At 35.2% G+C, this 19,076-nt stretch overlaps 3 protein-coding genes across 4 annotated transcripts in view; 2 read left to right on the forward strand and 1 right to left on the reverse strand.

Annotated features, from left to right (window-relative positions):
- The window catches only part of LOC150099785 (uncharacterized), an 83,086-nt gene extending 79,552 nt beyond the window's left edge, over positions 1-3,534 (reverse strand). The window contains exon 1 of one of the 2 annotated variants that reach the window (XM_090404113.1): positions 3,436-3,534. The gene's annotated coding sequence lies outside the window, so the exon portion shown is untranslated. The remainder of the gene's footprint in view (positions 1-3,435) is intronic. The other variant, XM_090404111.1, reaches the window with a different exon arrangement.
- The window catches only part of LOC150099784 (phospholysine phosphohistidine inorganic pyrophosphate phosphatase-like), a 272,126-nt gene extending 265,753 nt beyond the window's left edge, over positions 1-6,373 (forward strand). Inside the window, exon 9 of the transcript XR_016549370.1 lies at positions 6,355-6,373. The gene's annotated coding sequence lies outside the window, so the exon portion shown is untranslated. The remainder of the gene's footprint in view (positions 1-6,354) is intronic.
- Positions 1,085-8,618, forward strand: LOC150099787 (uncharacterized). The gene is made up of 2 exons (XM_090403490.1): positions 1,085-1,265; positions 7,924-8,618. Exons 1-2 carry the CDS (start codon positions 1,085-1,087, stop codon positions 8,484-8,486), a joined length of 744 nt encoding a protein of 247 aa, XP_090259616.1. The 3' UTR covers positions 8,487-8,618.
- Positions 8,619-19,076: the final 10,458 nt, after the last annotated feature.

Raw genomic sequence — 19,076 nt, forward strand, 5'->3', positions numbered from 1 at the left:
TGGCCGGAGAGCACACATGTAACCGATAGGCGTAATAGGTACAGATTTGTGGAGTTGTTCGCCTTTTTGGAAACTTAGATTACATCCAGATCAAAATACAGTCGTTCTAATAAATGGTATACCGTAATTCCCCCTTATCCGCAGTCAACCCCGGTCCGAAAATATTAAATGGAAAATTCCAAAATCTGAGTAGTTCTTGGTTATCAGATCGAATGTTACGGTATCGCAGTGCTTGTGTCCAAGTAACCCTTATTTTACTTAATTGCCCGAAAGCGCAAGAGTAGTGATGCTGGCAGCTGTGCTTCCTTTTAAGTGAAAAGGTGAAAGTTTTCGATTTCATAAATAATAATAAACGTATGCGGAGGTTGCTAACATTCCATTCACATTCAGATAACTTATTACAGTATGCTGTTATAACTGCTCTATTTTATTATTATTGTTGTTAATCTCTTACTGTACCTAATTTATAAATTAAGCTTTATTATAGGTATGTATGTATAGGAAAAAAACATAGTATATAATATATTGGGTTCGGTACTATCTGCGGGGATCAACTGTATTCTCTTTATACATCGCATGAGTGCTTCCGTAATGAAATATTAGCTAAAGAAAATTGATTCTCTATAATGCAAAACTACCCATCGAAAGGAGTAAGAGGAGTTAAAAAAAAAAAAAAAAAAGAAGAAAAAGTAACCATTCTACAACAGTAAAGACATTAATTCTGAAAGTATGGGTTACAGAAAACGCCGCTGGCCATCTGGAACCAAAAGATAATTGCAAGTTTGCTTTCTAACAGAAACTGAGTTGCTTGGACAAACGTTTGGATTAATGGGTAGTATTAGAAGTCCAGTGGATTATTCCCAGTGTGAGCGGTAACATGTTCAGTTATCTTCAACAAGAACGGATTAGTATCTGAATTATGATTACAGTTGGTATTTACCGAATTAATAAAAAAAAAAAAAAAAATGCTGTACCAAGTTTTTTACTTGGTAGTGAGTTAAAATGTCCACCTCATCTTAAGTAAATCTTATCTCGTAGTAGTATATCACCGTGTGGCTTGAATCCATTTTATCTATCAGCTGAAATGAACAAAAGCACTTGTGGGACTCTAAGTGGACTAAAAGGGAACTCATCTGAACCTAATAAGCCTATAGATCAGGGACGGGAAAGTTCTTCAGTAATAAGAGCCACATATAATACTTTTAATACATTTTTGAATGTTCGAGAGCGGCAGAAAATATTATTTTCTGCAACGGAGGCGGTGGGTAAGCGATCATATAGTCACTTTTGGAACTTTTGGCGGGAGCGACACAGGCCATTAAATGTCGAAACCCATTCTATAACCAAATAAGATAATAACATTCACGTTAACAACCCTTTTGACCGGTACCATTTAAAAGCTAAAAATTTAAAGTTTCAAAATATCAGTTTTTTACTTATCTTTAAAGCATTTACAAAATAAAATATTCTAATACTGGTACATACTATACTACTGTAGATTATTAATATAAAACTTAAGGAAAAATGACAATGAAAACCAATATTGTCTCGGAAGCGGCAGAGTAGCTTTGGAAGACGCATGCGGCTCGCGAGCCGCAGTTTGCCCACTCCCCCCCCCCCAGGGTGATACGTGGCTATTTTTGGCTATGCATCATTAAACACATGCAATCATTATTAAGAAAAAAAAGAATTAATTTAAATGTATATATTTCTCAATAAATTACATATTATGTATGAATTCTCCTATGCAAACTGCGAGTTACTATCGCCACGATGTTCATGTCCAGGCGATAGTAACTCGTTCCCTGCGGTAAACAACACGCCCTTCACTATACTGAAGACGCAAGAAAAACAAGTAGTTTTATTGTATCACTCAATAAGGTACAGGGACATTTGCGGTCTGTGTAATATATTTCTCAACAAATAGTGCAATTAGAGACGACTGGGAAAAAAACGGCACTAACTAATGAATCACATCTCCCCTCTAACAGAAACTGCTGTTTAGACTCGAGCGAAACCATATGGATTTCTTGACACCACCCCGTCGTGAACATTAATTTTGGGAAAAAAGTGCGAGTTATACGAGTAAATACAATATTTTTTTTAGCTTTCAAATTATTAAGTATGGATCATTGGTTAAAGAGTGGATTTATAAAACGAACAAAAGAGGGCAATATAGCAGATACAAGTAGCTGTAAGCAACAAAAAAAACAGATATTGTATTTGGATCAAATGGAATTGATAAGGGTGTGTCGTCTGACATCTCTAGAGAACCAACTAGGAAGAAGATGAAAAATCTTCCTAGGTAGTGTGTGTGTGCGCGCGCGCGCGCGCAGATGAATTACTTGAAATGTAATTCATGGACGGGAAATGAAGAGGAACCTATTCCAAATTTTGTTCTATTAAAAATAAATCATATTTTTTGTTTATATGAACATATAAAATAGACATTTACAATGAAATATACTTTTTATTTATTATTATTTTGATAAGGGGGGTACTTGGTAATAATGAAAATTGTTCGCGGATATCTGAAGTTTGAGAAACAGTGCTATAGATGAAAACTTAATGTGAGACGATAAATCGTAGTCACGTCAGCGACCATAGCGGAAATGAACTACCTTTACGGAACTAGCAGTTTTTCTCGTTTCTTAAAAAGATAATTTCTTCTTTAAATCATTTACGTATTTTACTAACTGTGTACAAACAAACTGTATATGTTCGTGTATCTTATTAGTAAAAATACTGAAATAATTTATTTTTTCTCATTTCTTTCTTGCATTTCGCTCCTCTGTCATTATCTGTCATATATCCTCTGTCATGAGATGACATCATCCACATGAGAATGTCACTTCTCGGACGAATGGTTGCTTATTTTTTCTTGCAGCACACTCGTCAAGGTAGAAGCAAGATGTTAATGTCCATAAAAAATTTAAAAAAATGAAAATAGGACATCAAAATTCGTACAAATAAATCTTAGGAGGATTCACTAAACCTTTTTAAAGGTGTCTAGGTGGTATTGATAGTGACGGCGAAGAAATCTTTTAGCATCTATGCTGACAGTTTAGCAACACCTGAGTGCCTGCTTTTTAGAAGCTGGCAAGAAAATTTTGTGAAAGCTCGTCACACCTGATTGGGGCAATGGTATATTCTGCTTACCGAATACTAATGAATGCGTTGCTACCTGAACGATTATATCTAAACGAACCAGCAAGAAAGTGTATAAATGAGATTGTCATAGAATTAATTATTGCTTTAAAATATGTACTTTGATAAAGTAAAACGAAATTAAACTCTTTAAGCAACAACAGTAATTTTCGCAGTCGAATTGCCTAAAGCTAGAATTAATTTAGTTGCGGAAAGCAGACGAAAATGAAACTTCATAAAAATTGCAATAACATCTAAAAATGCACTTAAATGTAAATTGTCACATACCTAAAAACAGAGTTCAGTTATCCGTAAGGATTTTCATTCTTACAATTTCAGAACATGACAAATAGTAAAAGGCACTCATAATCATCTGCTTGAGCATATTGCCACGGCTGCCTTCTAGTGGTAGCATGTTTAGTTAGTATTATTGTTACTCTGAATGTTTACTGAAAAAAAAAAAAATTCTAGAAAATTTCTATGCTGAATACGATATTAATATTAATTTTCTAGCGATGTATTGGACGTCCAAAAGGGAAGTGGAAGAATGAAGAGCAAATATTCTTTGAGAGAGAATAAAAAAATAAAAATTCGTGATTTATGGAATCTACTTGGAATAACTCTGCTGTCTAAACACGATCCAACTCAATGTTCTCTTCCTGGTTGTGTAAAATTTTATTCAACATATCCAACAACCAAATCGTCTGCCTTCACTCACATGGTTCTGGACGATTTAGTATTGAATATATTGGATAAAATTTGACACAATCAGCAAAAGAAGATTGAATTGACCATGTTAGACATCAGAGTTATTCTCTTAACCACCAGCGTTAAAATATCATTCTCTGGCATGCTGTAGGAGTAAAGCGACGCATGAGACATTGGCACAACTAGTTGACATACAGGAACTTCATTCATCACTATGATGCCATCGCCATATTTATTGGAAATTTGAAGCTGCTGAAATCGCGCTTGGATTCCAGATAATTTTCTTTCGATACCGATGAACTAATAAACATTTTCAACATTTTTTTTTTAGTTCGAGATAGATTTAAAATGACTACTCCACAGTCTGCTGGACAATATATGAGACAAATCTAATGACATACTGGACTGTTAGGATGATAGTGGTGGTAAAGATTATTTTATTCAACAGATGAGCTGTTGAATAACCTTATCACTCTGCAGGAACAGTCTAAGGAGATGTGGGATGGAATTTCTGAGCAACAATTTGATGAGACAAGTGCATTCACCTACCCATAAGTATGGCTTATTAAAGAATTCATCATCAGTTGCATCAGTCTTGGGACTGGTAGCTCAGCAGCAATTTCCTCCATTCCGCTAAGTCATTGGCTTTCTTCTTAACCTCCTGGTAACTCCTCAAACCCGTCTTTGACTTGGTCAAGAAAGCTTTTCCTTGGTCTGCCTTTTCTTCTTTTCCCCTGTATTTTGCCTTCAGTTATTCTTTTCACAAGTCCATCATGTCGTATATGTCCAAACCACCTATCCCTTCTAATTTTGATCGATTTTATTAGAGTTCTTGTTTCGTTTCTCTCTCTCTCAGGACTTGTTGGTTTGATTTTTTTCTGTCCATTTTATTTTGTTCATGCGCCGCCAGCACCACATTTCAAAAGCCTCCAATCTTCTTACATCTTCTCTGCCTAGAATCCAGGTTTCACATCCATACAGTGCAATGCTCCATATCAATGTCTTTACTAATTTTTTTTTTCAATTGTAGGTCGAGGTTTCCTGTTAAAATGCTTTTCATCTTAGAGAATTGGGTTTTTGCGTTGTTTATTCTTGATCTTATGTCTTCTCTTGTTCTGCCATCTTCTGTTATTAGGCTTCCTAAATATTTAAAGCTTTTCACTTGTTTTATCCCCGCTGATGTCTATATGCTCTGTATTGATAGGGATTTTGCCTGTAACAATGATTTTAGTCTTATCTCTGTTGATTTTCATTTTATATTTTTCAAGGTTATTATTAAGTAATTCTAGCATTGTTTTTAACGTTCTTCTGTTTTCTGCTACAAGGGCTATGTCATCAGTAAATCTTATACACATGACTTGCTCACCATTTATCTTTATGCCACTATTTATTTTATCTTTAGTTTCCTGAATTAAAGAATTAGCCACTTCATATTTCACATGGATTTCCCAATTTCTCCTTTATTTGAAAAAAAAAAAATAAATAAATAAAAAATAAATAAAAAATAAAAAATTATATATATATATATATATATATATATGACTGTTTTTATAAAACCTACAACAGCTGCCATGTGTGAGAAAGTGGTTAAGGAGAAAAAAGGAACTTCGTGTGTTTTTTGAACAGATGGAGGGGTGCAGTTCGTGGGACGCATAATGATTAAGAACGTCACGGAGAATTGAGGTGGATGGAATGAAAGAGAAGGGCAGGAAGTTGGTTCAATGTCTGAAGCTGGATTGTAAATGGATGGGGCCACTTCAGCCTAAATAATGCCTTTTAAAATGCCTACAGAAAAGGCACAAACTGAACAGCTGCGAAAATTGTAGGAATGGGAGAGGAATCGTTAATCAGGAGCCAGACCTCTTCTGGATAGAAACTCGTGATCCATTTAGTACTGACGATGATTTTTTAGTTGGAAAGACATGGATTCGAACCTAAGACTTTACAATGGCTTTCATCTGAAGGTGACTTAGTCTCATAAGCAGAACAGGCAAATGGCAGTAATTTCCAGCCATTACTTTCAACAGACATAAAGCTAATCACTTTATCCTAATAAAATTAATGTCATGAAAGCCACAGACACTTAATCGGTTGCACATCGTAAAGGCTTTCTAAGTACTAGTGATGATAATGATGACGATACACTTGCCTCATAGTCTTAGCTGCTTTGGCGCAACCATTTCAAACATCTTCTGGATAGCATCAAAAAATTAAGAGATTTTTGTTACGCTACTCCAGTCGACAAAAGTCCAGTTTTTGCGGTTTAATGACCCCTGCAACAGTCACTTAACATGTAAACTCTTGTTATCACGTTTGAAATTCTGCTGAGAGTGTCATTTTAATAAGTAGTGGTGCAAATTGACGTGTCCCTTATATATGTACCTTTACTTCTACCGATGTCCTTGCGCATTTTTTTAAATTCAATTCTAATTGATAATAAAAATAAGGTTTCTAGAAAATATTAACGACACAGCAAGACTAAAATATTTTGTTTTATAGGATCCAGTAGGAATGAAACTGTTGAGTGTGTTTATTGTTGCTTTGATGCTGCTGGAACTTTGTTGTGGAGGTACGTATAACATCTATTATGTAGTCCGATGGTATATAAATACTTCTTGGTTACTCATAAAGAAAGTGATCAGTTATATAGAAACATTAATGCAGACTTATTATGCTTCCTCATTCAGCTTCCAGACTTTTCTTCTATCCTTAGTTCAGAATTCCGGTATGTAGACTCGTAAGCATAAATGTTCCCATACCAAACAGACAAGTCGGAATAAAAGAGGACCCACTTTTATTCCGACTGGCTAAATTCACTTTGAGTGAACTTTAGCCAGTCGGAATAAAAGTCCCACCGGCTGAAGTACATCATGTCAGCGACGAGAATGGAATCCAGTCTCTTCCAACCAAAGATCACATCCTATCATACGTCTAACTGCACTAGGGAGGCACTTAATAGTATGGTCAGAGAAAAATTCATCGAATCAGACAAAAGATAGTAATTCATAAAATGAATTAGTAGAGTTAATTATGATTGGTAGATGTCTCATTCCTTTATCCATTGCTAATCTGCTCAAGCCAATAATTATCACAAATCCATCATATCTTCACCTTCTACTTAAAAATTCGAAGTGCTCAAAACTAGTGTTAAAAATATCCCTTAAAATTATACGTGCTCTTCAGAAGATATTCGGAAAAATTATCCTTTCTCCCTCCTGGATCTCTCTCTCTCTCTGGTTCACTTCTATTTCCACCATACAACCCTTATGCATACTTCTTTGAATCGAAGTCGGATATAATGTCCAACGTTCTTCCATTTTCCTGTGGAGAAATGATGAGCCTATAGAAACCAACAGCAACTGGTGTCAACTTTTACGAGTACTGACCTGCAGAACCAAATTCTACTTTCTCTGCAATAACCATGCGTTTTACAAGCACTTCAGACGGGTATCTAATACCAATATGCTTTCCCTCAATCCATACATGGTACATCACTCTTAGTCAAATATCTTGACATTTTCCCACTAGCCTATTTGGATCGCCTTACCAATATCTGTGTTATTGTGGCTGCAATATATTCCAAGAAATTGCAGCATACAAACTCCTTCACCAAATAAATAAAATGAAGATTTTCTTCAGCACTTGTAAATTATAACCCTGTTAAGAATTACACATTCCAAGAAATGATAGCCGAATAATATTGCAGGCATTTTAACAACCAACAGACTGCAGCTGACTGAAATATCTACGTTTTGTGATGGCCACTTTTAGCATTACAAACAAACTGAAATCACTGGTTAAAAAGAGGCACGGTGAAGACAGCAATGGTATAATACCTTTCTTACTTGAAGATTCAAGTTAGTATATATTTTGGTGTTTTTAGTACTAATGGCAACATCATATCAATAATAATAATAAAACATTAAGTTTATTATTCTTTTCCCTCTAAAAAGTTGCTTGAAAAGAAACTGTACTCTGTATTATTCTGACTAAATGTATATCTTTTGCATATTACAACATTATGAAATCACATAATGAATTTTTTATAGTGAATTTTCTATCTTTCAGAAAGTGGAAACGCAAACAACTTTATAGACCAGGTGCTGACCAACTTAAGAAATGACTCTGAAACTAAAAGTAAACTTGATCCTATCCACGTAGATGATATGAACGAAGATGCCATAAATACGTGGAATGGTACAGTGTACGGTCTTGCCAATATCTACAGAGATGGAAATGCTACCCTCTTAGCAGATAAAAAGGGGTATCTGAATGGATCAACAGGCCTGTCTATAATCGGAATCCAATTTTCTACTAACTACAAAGCCAAGAAAGGTATTTTTCATATTTCAGGAAAGATGGAAGCCAAGGTTGACAAAGTAGTTGTAGCTGCTGTTGTTATTGCTGATCCAAACGGGTTCGATATCAAGCTGACGTCATTTCGAGTAACAGAGTTTTCTGGATTCAAAGTCACAAAAACAACTGGAGTAGGCAAACTACTTAATTGGGCATTAAGACTGATTGCGAACCATTACGCACAGAAATCGAAAGATAAAATTGTCAGCACCTTGGAAAACACTGCAAGAGAACGCCTTCAAAGCATTTTATCTAAAGGCAAATTATCTTTGTAATGTCGAACTTGAATGGTATGAAATGCAGAGGAGGCGGGTTCTATTGAGCGAAGCAATTATTTTTTAAGCCTACCTTGATAAACCTATGGCTATTAAAATATCTTTGTACTAATAAAATATTACATTTCATCATGTAAGGTGATTCAGTTAATTAATGTTATAATAAATTCATTCTTATTTCGTGTAAACATCTCAATATCACAAACACAACATATCTAGAATAAGAGAAAACAAATTGCGATATAAGGTTGACGCAGACGAAATAAGGAATCTCAAATGCAACTTAATGAAACTTCAGAACATCTCTATTTATTTTAGCAATATATATAATAAGTTGCAATATTTTCGTCGACTCCTTCTTCCACAGTAGGACTGCGTGGATGTTTGCTAGTTGGGAAGGGTCGCTTTCGACGCTAGTTAAAAGAAAACATAATTGAATTACGGTATTCCTTCATTTAATAATTCTTTCTTAACTTTTTTTTTTTTTTTGCATGGCGAGATCAACTTAAATCATAACAATACTAAAAATGCCTACTTTCGGGCTATGCAAAATTACAAGCTGGTGGAAAAAAGTTTAAATCATTTTTCAGATTTATTTAGATCCCTAAGGCCCTACTAAGAAAAATTTGGGTAAACAGTATATTATACACGTATCTAGGGGTATCAAACTGAATAAACATCATTACCGGTAAAGTAAATGGAAATTTACCGAAGGTGAATTAAAAAAAGTGCCATTTACAAAAGTGCAATTTACATCTATTTAAAACAGGAGCCGATTTGGGGAATCTTGATTACAGTGGCGCCGAATTAAAATAAAAGTTATTGAAAAAAAGGCATCAATTTAAAACAAATTATTTTTATCCGATGTGTCAAAAAAAAAGTTCATCGTTACCCTTGCAAAAATAATTATTATTTCTTAATAACCCAGAAAGGAAGAAGAATGAGACTTATTTCAATCATATCTGACTGTGACTTCTAACAGCCCAAGTTCTCCAAATACTATACACTTCTCGTTCACCTACACAGGTAGAAATCAAAATGTAATTAACTAATGCCATGAATCTATTGCATACTGTAGTACAGAGTATCATAAAACCATAATAGGGCCTAAACTATTAGGAGTTTGATAATTTAATGTGACTGATGTTCATTAAAGCTCGTTATAATTCTGATTTAAGATGTATTACTTATGTTTCTATGCACCTCTTCATCCATAGCATGGAGAATACGTACAAAAATTCAGTTCAAGTGAGTTCGACGATCTCATGAGACTAGCTAACTCAAAAGACAAAAAGCTATTAGTGAGCTGAGTGTCATAAAGTGCTCTTCCCTAACCATGAGTCCTCGAACCCCCATGGAGGTGTTACGTAATAATAATTCGTTCAAAAAAGCGTTGATGCTACAGAGATTACCACTCTTGGATATATTCCCCTTTCCTTGCTCAACAAAGTGCGCATCCATTTAAAGATTGCTATGACATAAATACTTGGAATCTTTAAAAAACATACTGCATAGCACTTCATTTGCAACACGATAAAAAAAAAAATATTGTAAAACAATTCACGATTGGTCGGAATGCATTTCTCAAGTACACCTTTTGTGTTGAAAAAAACTCGTTTCAGTAGCAAAAGGAAAGCTTTTGTCCACTGTTCAACTGAAAGCTTAAGAGAACCGCATATACCATAGATGGCGAACCTATGGCACGCATGCAAGAGGTGGCACGTCCGAGAATTTTGCTGGCACGCCAACGGTTTACAGGTGATATCCTTTTATATGCTTATAAATTATTTAACTTTTTTTTTTCAGTTATTACAATACGTGCAAGTTAAATTTTGTTTTACACGAGAGAGCAGCTACGAAGACGTGCATATGATTGGTGCGGTATTAACAAAAGATCATGCCACCCAAAGACATAAGCAACCGACAAGTGTTGAATTGAAATGCCAATTCTCTTCAACCGAATTCCATAACATCTGAAAGTATCATAACAACATTCGCTATATATTTCTTAGTTTTAACACATTCATGGCGGGGTGTCGTTTATCGTTCCGACGGAACTTCTCATTACCGGCGGGCTCAACTCACACAAAGTTTCAACCCTTAGTTGAATTTTATTCCTGCTTGTTTGCGTTTGAGCTGGCAGGCGAACTCACACACGCATTACATGTACAGTGACCATATTTTTTTGGCGAAAATAAAGGACAAATCAGAAATTGTTTCATAAAAAAAAATAAAATAAAAAGTTGGTTTATTTGTTTCACTAAAACTAAAAAGCTTTATTTTAAAATAAAGCTTTTTATTTTTACATAGTATTTTAAACAAACATATTACTTAAAAACATTTTAATTTTGATACTTTTCACAAGAATGAACTTTTTTTTAATAAATCAGGTTTGTGTTTTAAAAATTCATAATACTGTATGTAATTTATGTCCAAGTTCCATTTGGTATAAATGCATGCTTTTTCGATTTTTAATTGTTTTTTTCACTGGTCCACATTGTTCACTAATGAAAATACTCATTCAGTGGGGGCATTAGATTCAGGGAGATAAGCAAAATTGAACAATTTTTAAAAGATACGTGTTTATCTGAGAAATATTTAAAATTTTCAACCCATATACGTCGGCAGGACTCGTCATTTTGTCGCCATTCTTCGATCTTTTCACTGGTGACATAACTTTTAATACACAAAATTTCAAATAGTTTGCCGTCATTTATATTTAAGTTCCAGTGACTGGAAATGAACAAAACACTTTCCTCGATCTTCGCCCGCAGAGGGATTTCTCGTAGTAGGACCCATTCAAATGCTTCCATTTCCACGAAACAACTGTCCCAGTTATTTAAATAATCAGTGCAGGTTTGGTAAAATTTATGAATTGCATCTTTGAATATGTTGGTATCAATATTCAATTTCAATTCAAAAAATAAAGGACAAAATGGCCATTTTAGAAAAAATGGCATATATATATGGCATGTTTCAATTCGTGGTAGAATTTTATTTGAAGTTAGCCTTTGTGATCTGCCATAATGAATTCGAGAAATTCAAATGCAATAAAATAAACTTTTCAATTACATGAAACACTTATTTCATGTAATTAAAAAATTGACAATAGTTTTTAGTTAGATACTGTGTTTCAGTGCAACATATGGTTTTCTTTGAGTCTATACAGCACAGTCTCTGTGGGAGGGGGACAATAATAGTGCAATTAGAGACAGCTGGATTAAAAACGGCGCTAACTAATGAATCACATTATTTGTTGGGAAATATATTACACAGACTGCAAAAGCCTCTGTATCTTATTCAGGGATACAATAAAACTACACTTGTTTTTCTTGCATCTGCAGTATAATGTGTTGGGGGAGGGCGTGTAGTTACAGGTTGGAGCAAGTTACTATTGCCTCCACGTGAACATTCGTATGCGAGGTAATATGCAAACCTTTTTGATGTCTGTTTTTCGTACAATAAAATCAGGGGTGCGAGTTACAAGCGAGAGCAAGTTATATTCGAGTAAATACGATAAGCATTTCGCCGACAAGTTGACATCCTTCTGCTGCTTCTCCTGCTCAGCTGACTTCTAGGGTGAGTTACAATGCATAAATATTTTTCTCACTACCGTTTTTTTTTTTTTTTTCAAACCAACATCATTAAAATCAATTTAATAATACAATAATAAATTTTACACTGAATATTATAGATAGAATAAAATGTTATTTATAAAATATAAATTCGTGGGTATATTATTTTGAGTGAAACACTTATTTTTTGGGGTATATTATTTTGGGCCCATTGTTGTTCAATTTGTATGTTAATGATATTGGGTTGGGTTTAACTAGTGATATCCAGCTGTTTGCAGATGATGCAAAACTGGGGAGAGCAATGCACAGCCAAGCTGATGTTAATGACTTACAAGAGCACTTGAATAGATTGCATGAATGGGCAGGTAAGTGGAACTGTCAGTTCAATGTTGCCAAGTGTAAGGTTTTGAGATTTGGTAAGCAACGATGGGATGCCAAGTATACACTTGGTGGGGAAACTTTGTCCACCATCACACCTAGCTCTCTCATCTCCTCTACTTCTGTAGAGGAGATGAGAGATCTAGGTGTGATGGTGGTCAAGGACCTGAAATTCAGGGGTCACATTGCACAAGTTGTGAAGACATCACATCGAATAATGGCAATGATGCGGAGAACCTTGACATGCAGAAATAGAGAGGTTATGATTCCATTGTATAAGGCCTTGATCAGGCCTCATATGGATTATTGTGCACAGATTTGGTCGCCAGGTTTTCATGGTGACGAGGATATGTTGGAAAAAGAAGATTCACAAAGGTGGTCAGTATCTTTGGAATGTGGAGTATGAGGACAAACTCAGAGAATATGATAAGTTACAGAGCCTCGTGAATAGGAGGGGGGGGGATATGATTGAGACATATAAGCTAGTAAGGGGTTGTTATCAGGTAGATATGGAAGAGATTTTTCATAGAATTGGAGAGGGAAGTAGAACATGAAAGAGGCTATTGCTAGAAACTGTATAAGGAGGGTGTGAGCAAAGGAGTGAAAAGCAGGTTCTTTGCATGAAGGGTGGTTGGTGAGTGGAATGAATTGCCTGAGTGTGTTGTGAATGTGGACACACTGAATCAGTTTAAGACGAGGTTGGATGAGCATTGTATGCAATAGTGAGTACCTCCCACGATGAGTCTCTGACTCCATGGAGGTCGGGTGTTGATAATAATAATAATTATTATTATATAATATTATTATATAATATTATTAATTAATTAATTTTCTATTAATTTGTCCCCTACTAAAAACTGCCCGGCACATCAGCAACTTGATTTGTAAATTTTTGGCACTCGCCGGCACGTCAGCAACTCCATATTTTAACTTTTGGTACACTCATATAAAAAGGTTCGCCACCACTGGATACTATCGTTGCATAGCAGAGAAACAAAACCATGATATTAACTATTCATATCAGCATGCAGAGACATAAGTGAGAGGATATGATGGACTACATTCCTGAATAAATACAAAGTATCATCATCAGTAGTTCTAACATGCACTTAAGCGCCCACGACCTTCTTAATATCCTTGGATTTCGTAACCGTCATTCGAGAACAAAGGCGGTTAGCCCTATGCCTATAAGCATTTTTTTTGTGTATGTGTCTGTAAATTGCGTGTGTTCTACTGGCCAGTTATATCTAGTTACTAGAGGAATAAATCTTCCAACTCCCCCCCCCCCCCCCGTATGAGACTGGCTAACTCACTTCCAGTTGAAAAGTCCTGATAAATGTTCTTTGCGTCCTATACGGGATTAGAACTCAGGTGTTTCCAACCAAAGGGCTTCGTCTATAATAGTGTTTCTCGATGGGGAAATATCTTCCCCCTGGGGCGAAAACTTTTCTGGGGGGGGGAATTAGGTTTTGGTGCAAAAAAAATAATAGGAATCACGCCTGCCAGCAATGTAACGCTGCCATATGAAAGATAATGGACATGCATAACAAATCATTCAATATCCCTTGAGGAGTGCTGTATAGGACCCCATTTATAGGCTACATATTCATTGCTTAAAGATATACTGCTTCTTTATTACCATGTTTCATATATGTCATCAATAAGAACGTGAAAACTGGCTTCGCACAGTCCGCCTTACCCTCGTTGTTATTTGTTATTCGACCTTTTTTCACCAAGCCTGGTGAAGGAAAAAAAAAAAAAAAAAGTAAACCCTCATGAGAATATATATATAGGTATAGGAAATTACAGGTGTAATTAGAAAACAAATTGACTTAAAGTCCGTTAAGGGGTAATTACTAAAGAAAGGGTGAGAAATACTGGTCTATACCAACTGAGCTACAAAAGGCTCTTGAACACAAAGTATGGAAGCCTAAAATTATCTTAACTTAATGTACTGACATTTTCCGAACATAAATAATAATAATAAAAAAATACTTCTCTAATGAATTAATTAATACCATAAAAATTATCTGTATTCCAACATCCTGTTTTACGAAAGCTCTTCTGACTTGCCCGTTTTTTTTGCAGGATGAAAATCTCGAACTTTCAGGATGGAAGACTGACACACCTGCATGGAACCAGTTATTTACCTGAACAATTCATGGTCCAGCTGAACAGGTGAAAAGCATTTATAAATGTTTCTTCCTGATCACATTCATGAACATTGGGAATCGGTTAAGTGTTAGATAATCCGGAAGTTCTCTGGAGGCCAAACAAGTTCTTTCAAGCTCCTTTAGAACTCTGGGTGGTGGTTTCAAACCGGACAATGAAATTATCTTATTATTTAAATACTTGGACACGTGCGGCTAAGGTGGTACAAGGAACGATTTAACATGCGCGAGACTATAGTATCGTGGCCATTTTATAATTTATTATGTCTCAATATTCGTATACTCTCTGTTATGTTGAAGTGTGCGTCTCTTAATGTGAGAGATTAAGCTCATACTTCTTGCAGCTGCAAGATGGTGGGAAATCTTCCTCTACTCCATGATGATACTAGTCTGGTGGGCAAACAATAACGATTATCAAATTTATTTTTGTTATTAAAGACACAAGGATATACGTGAAGAATATCCCCATTTTGAATTCATTTCCATATTTATAGTGTGATTTATTATACAGAATATCTAATAATATTTTCTGTATATTATACAGAATGACAACTGGGCAGTGCAGTCGGAAGAACGATAAGGATATGCCTGCCGTTAGAAAAGACCTGGTTCGATTCTCGTCATAAATCAAGGATTTTTTTTCCCCCGACTGAATATGAGTAAGCCGGTCTCCTAGTGTGGTAAAAGGGTTTTTATATCGAGCACAACAGAAATTGGCAAGAAAAAAAAACACACGCAATAAACAGACAAAAATACTGTGTTACTGGAAGTATGTGATGTACTAAATACGGTGGATTGTGTGGCATAGACAGCGAATGGTGTGGCATAGACAGCGAATGGTGTGGCGTAGTGTAGTGTAAAATTGCCACCAGCAGTGAGCGGAACTTAATGATGTTCTGTAATAATAAATGTACCTTTATTTTCAAAGGATGGAGCTCAGTGAAATATAAAACTCAGAATTTAATCGTACATTTAGACAGTATGATCTACCATTAGACTGAAACCAGAATCAGAGGACGAAAAAGGATAACGGATGTAAGGAAACGAAGTCCCCAAAAATTTGGAATTCTTTATTAATTTTTATATAAAAATTAATTTGAAAGTTACTGAAAAGAACAATTTCAACTAATAAATAAAATGGATATTTTTAAATTTTACGAAACTAGTTGGCTAAACAGGTAATATCTTTGTTCTCCAACTTAAGAGGTTGTAGGTTCGCATCCTACTGCGATACTTCAGAACCTGTTTACATAATGAAAAATGCCATTTAGCAGAGCCAAGTAACAATTTTTATTCGGATGTGTATCTCTAGTTAATGTGGACAATACCCACTGTGTATCGAAACTTTTGCTAGCTGGTGCAAGAAGCCATCGCATCCTACTAATGTGCTGGCTTTGAGAATGTATGAAGCTCTTTACATGTTCTTCGAGATGGTGAGCTAAACCACGTTTCTTTTCATACCTCCACATAGAAAACAAGTCTAGTGGGGGTAAGTCAGAAAAATCCCGATTCTTGGGAATTTGATTATTTTCTTTAAGAGTGTACCTTTTCTTGAGTCGCCTTGGAAAATTTCTGTCTGGTGTAGATTTGTGACTATTTTCGAAGTAGCATTAGTGATGTGCGATTAAAATAGCTATATTCAGGTTTGTTTGTTTTTTCTCATACAATATTCCTCGGTATGATTTATTCGATGTTATTTCAACTAAATATTATAAATGGAGTTTCACTTCGGGAAGTCGCTATGGTTGGAGACATGGTCGGATTTACGTATAAACTAGAAAGATGTGAAACATGTGAAAGATCTCACATGACACAAAAACATTACCGGCAATATTAAAACCTGTATTTAGATGTATTAGACCAAAGGTGTGAATATGGTAAATTACATCAAGGTCAATAAAAGCATGCCTTTTTTAAAAAAACTTTGCATATCTATGGAAGCCAAGTACGAATCTATACTTCTGCACACTGAAATAAGATGGTTATCCAGGGATAAAAATGCTATTCCGAATTTTAGACTACTTAAGAATGAATTATTGGCCTTTTTTCAAAATAAAGGTACAGATGCTTTTGTAAACTGTCTTCAAAATGATATTATTATTATTATTATTTGACACCTCCAGGGAGTCCAAATACTCATCGAAGGAAAGTGTGCTAACAGCATCGTACGATTGGTTCCCTTCCAACTACTAACCACGCTCAAACTTACTTAACGGAGCCATTAGTAGCAGAGGCTCTACCAATCGACCAACGTTTGCCGGCATATTTGGTGTGCTAAAATGGCATGTTTAGCCGATATTTTTAATTACTTAAATAGCGTTAATATAAGTATCCAAGGGAAAAATGAAAATATTTTAACATCCTGAAAAGCTGACAAACTGTCAGCTTTTCAGAAAAAAAAGTATCTCTTTGGAAAAACCACATATCAGAAAAAATACAGTAGATATGTTTCCTTCGCCCCATAATAAAAATGTCGAGGGAATTGTTTCCGTTATAACAAAACATTAACAATATTGGAAGAAAAGATTTCAAGTTACTTTCCTTCCTTAAATCGCACAATTATGACTGGATACGAAATCCATTTGGCACAGTTAATACATCAAGTTGTGAATTTTCGTTACAAGAATAGTTACCTTGTCAACGGATCATACTCTAAAAATGAAATTCTCTGAAATAACTCTTGAGGAATTTTGTCCAAGCCGAATACCCAGCTCTCTCCACAAGGGCACTGAAAATTTTCTTATAGTTTTCAACATCATATTTGTGCGAGCTCGGTTTCTTAATATTAACCGATATAAAAACTAAAAAGTGTGAAAGACTTACTAATATAGACAAAAGATGAGGATTGCTATATCACATATTAGACCGGATATTGCTGAAATCTGCAAAAACTGACAAGCTCAAGTATCGCATTAAAATAAGTTCCATTTTTATAAAATGGCAAGTACATGGATATTTTTATTGTTAGTTTAATGACCCTAATGCATTTGGTACTCCCGAAATTTTTCTTATAATGAAAAGTGCTCCGTGACTTCGAAAAGGTTAAGAACGACTGGCTTAGAGCATCACATTACAAAGGCCTCGTGCTGCTTTTACTTAACGTAAAATATATATATATACACACACACACAAGGCCATCGCCAGATTAGACCGCGCCTGAGGCAAACAACTAAATATCGCCCCGATGGATTATAAGACAAAAAGAAAATCTCCAATTGCTATTTAGTTTTTTTTATTACAAGAGAAACATTAATGCAAAACAATAACATAATAATATTAATTAAATGTTTGCTCTACGAGGATATAGCACAATAAAACTGTTTATAAGTTCTTCTAAATTTAAATTATAAGCTATGTCCGCCTCTATCGATATAGACCAACCAATCTTTTTTGGATCACTGCTGTTCGCAAATAATTTTGAATCAGTTCAAGCTTGGAAAAACTTCTTTCCGCACTTGTTACGCTAACAGGAATTGTGAACAGTATCCTTAGGGCGATGTTACGTTGAGATAAATTTATACAAGATTTGGGTTATATATATTTTGGTTACAGGCTTGTGTAGCTCAGTGGAAGTGACGCTTACATCCTCTGCGCTTGGTCGCTCGAAATTAGAACTTAGGTTCAAGTCTAGTCGCCGACTGCAGGAAGTTTTTGTAAGCCTATTTTCGGCGGTTCTCATGTTAGTCGATCTCTTACACGAGTAAGCGTGTTTTTCGTCCAGTAAACTCAAGAAAATCGACCGTAGTAGCCACATTATTTCAGACAGTAACATATCCTGTTAGGGTTAGGTACCAAGAGATGGTAGCACTTGTTTGCTAGCCTCTTCATCGGTGGCTGCTATAATTAGTGATAGACATGGGCCAACTATTTCTAAGTGGCTACAAGTGGAGATTGAACTGCCCACTCACTCTGGAGAGGGTATAAAGGCCTCGCCTACTCCCTATAAAGGAATAAAAGGCGTTAGCTGATTTATTATATATATATATATATTTTTTTTTCGTTATATATAGAGTAGTGTGCCCTCCCACGATGAGCCTTGGACTCCCTGGAGGTGTCACATAATAATATATATGATAAAATTTGATGAGGACCACTGTTCTCTTGTATTATTTTTGGAAGAATTTTTAATTCTTCAAATAAATCTATTGCATCTACATCAGATGTTGTAAAATATCTTGTTACCCTAATATGGCACGTACCGTAATATGGGTGAATGAGCACCCTTAATTAAACGGTGCCATTAGGCAGGCTGCCTCTATGCTACACCCTGTCGACGGTACTGTGTGTATATATATATATATATATATATATATATATTAATTGCAATATGTATGTTTACAGCTCGCGCCTATTTTTTTAATCAAATTACGAATGGCAAGTAAGATCGGCGATTTTTTACTTATAGGAGAGAGTGGGCATACAAGATGGCTAATTTTTGGTTGGTGCAAATTTCATGGTTTAGATAC

Source organism: Typopeltis vanoorti, chromosome 14, assembly GCF_054136105.1.
Source record: "Typopeltis vanoorti isolate ZY-2024b chromosome 14, IOZ_Tvanoo_1.0, whole genome shotgun sequence".
NCBI lineage: Eukaryota > Metazoa > Arthropoda > Arachnida > Uropygi > Thelyphonidae > Typopeltis > Typopeltis vanoorti.

What these genes read in the sequence shown, in the direction of transcription:
- LOC150099787 (XM_090403490.1), top strand. Translation starts at nt 1,085, where the DNA reads ATGAACAAAAGCACTTGTGGGACTCTAAGTGGACTAAAAGGGAACTCA. An exon ending in TTCTGCAACGGAGGCGGTGG is followed by an intron (nt 1,266 to 7,923) that starts GTAAGCGATCAT and finishes TCTATCTTTCAG; the next exon opens with AAAGTGGAAACGCAAACAAC.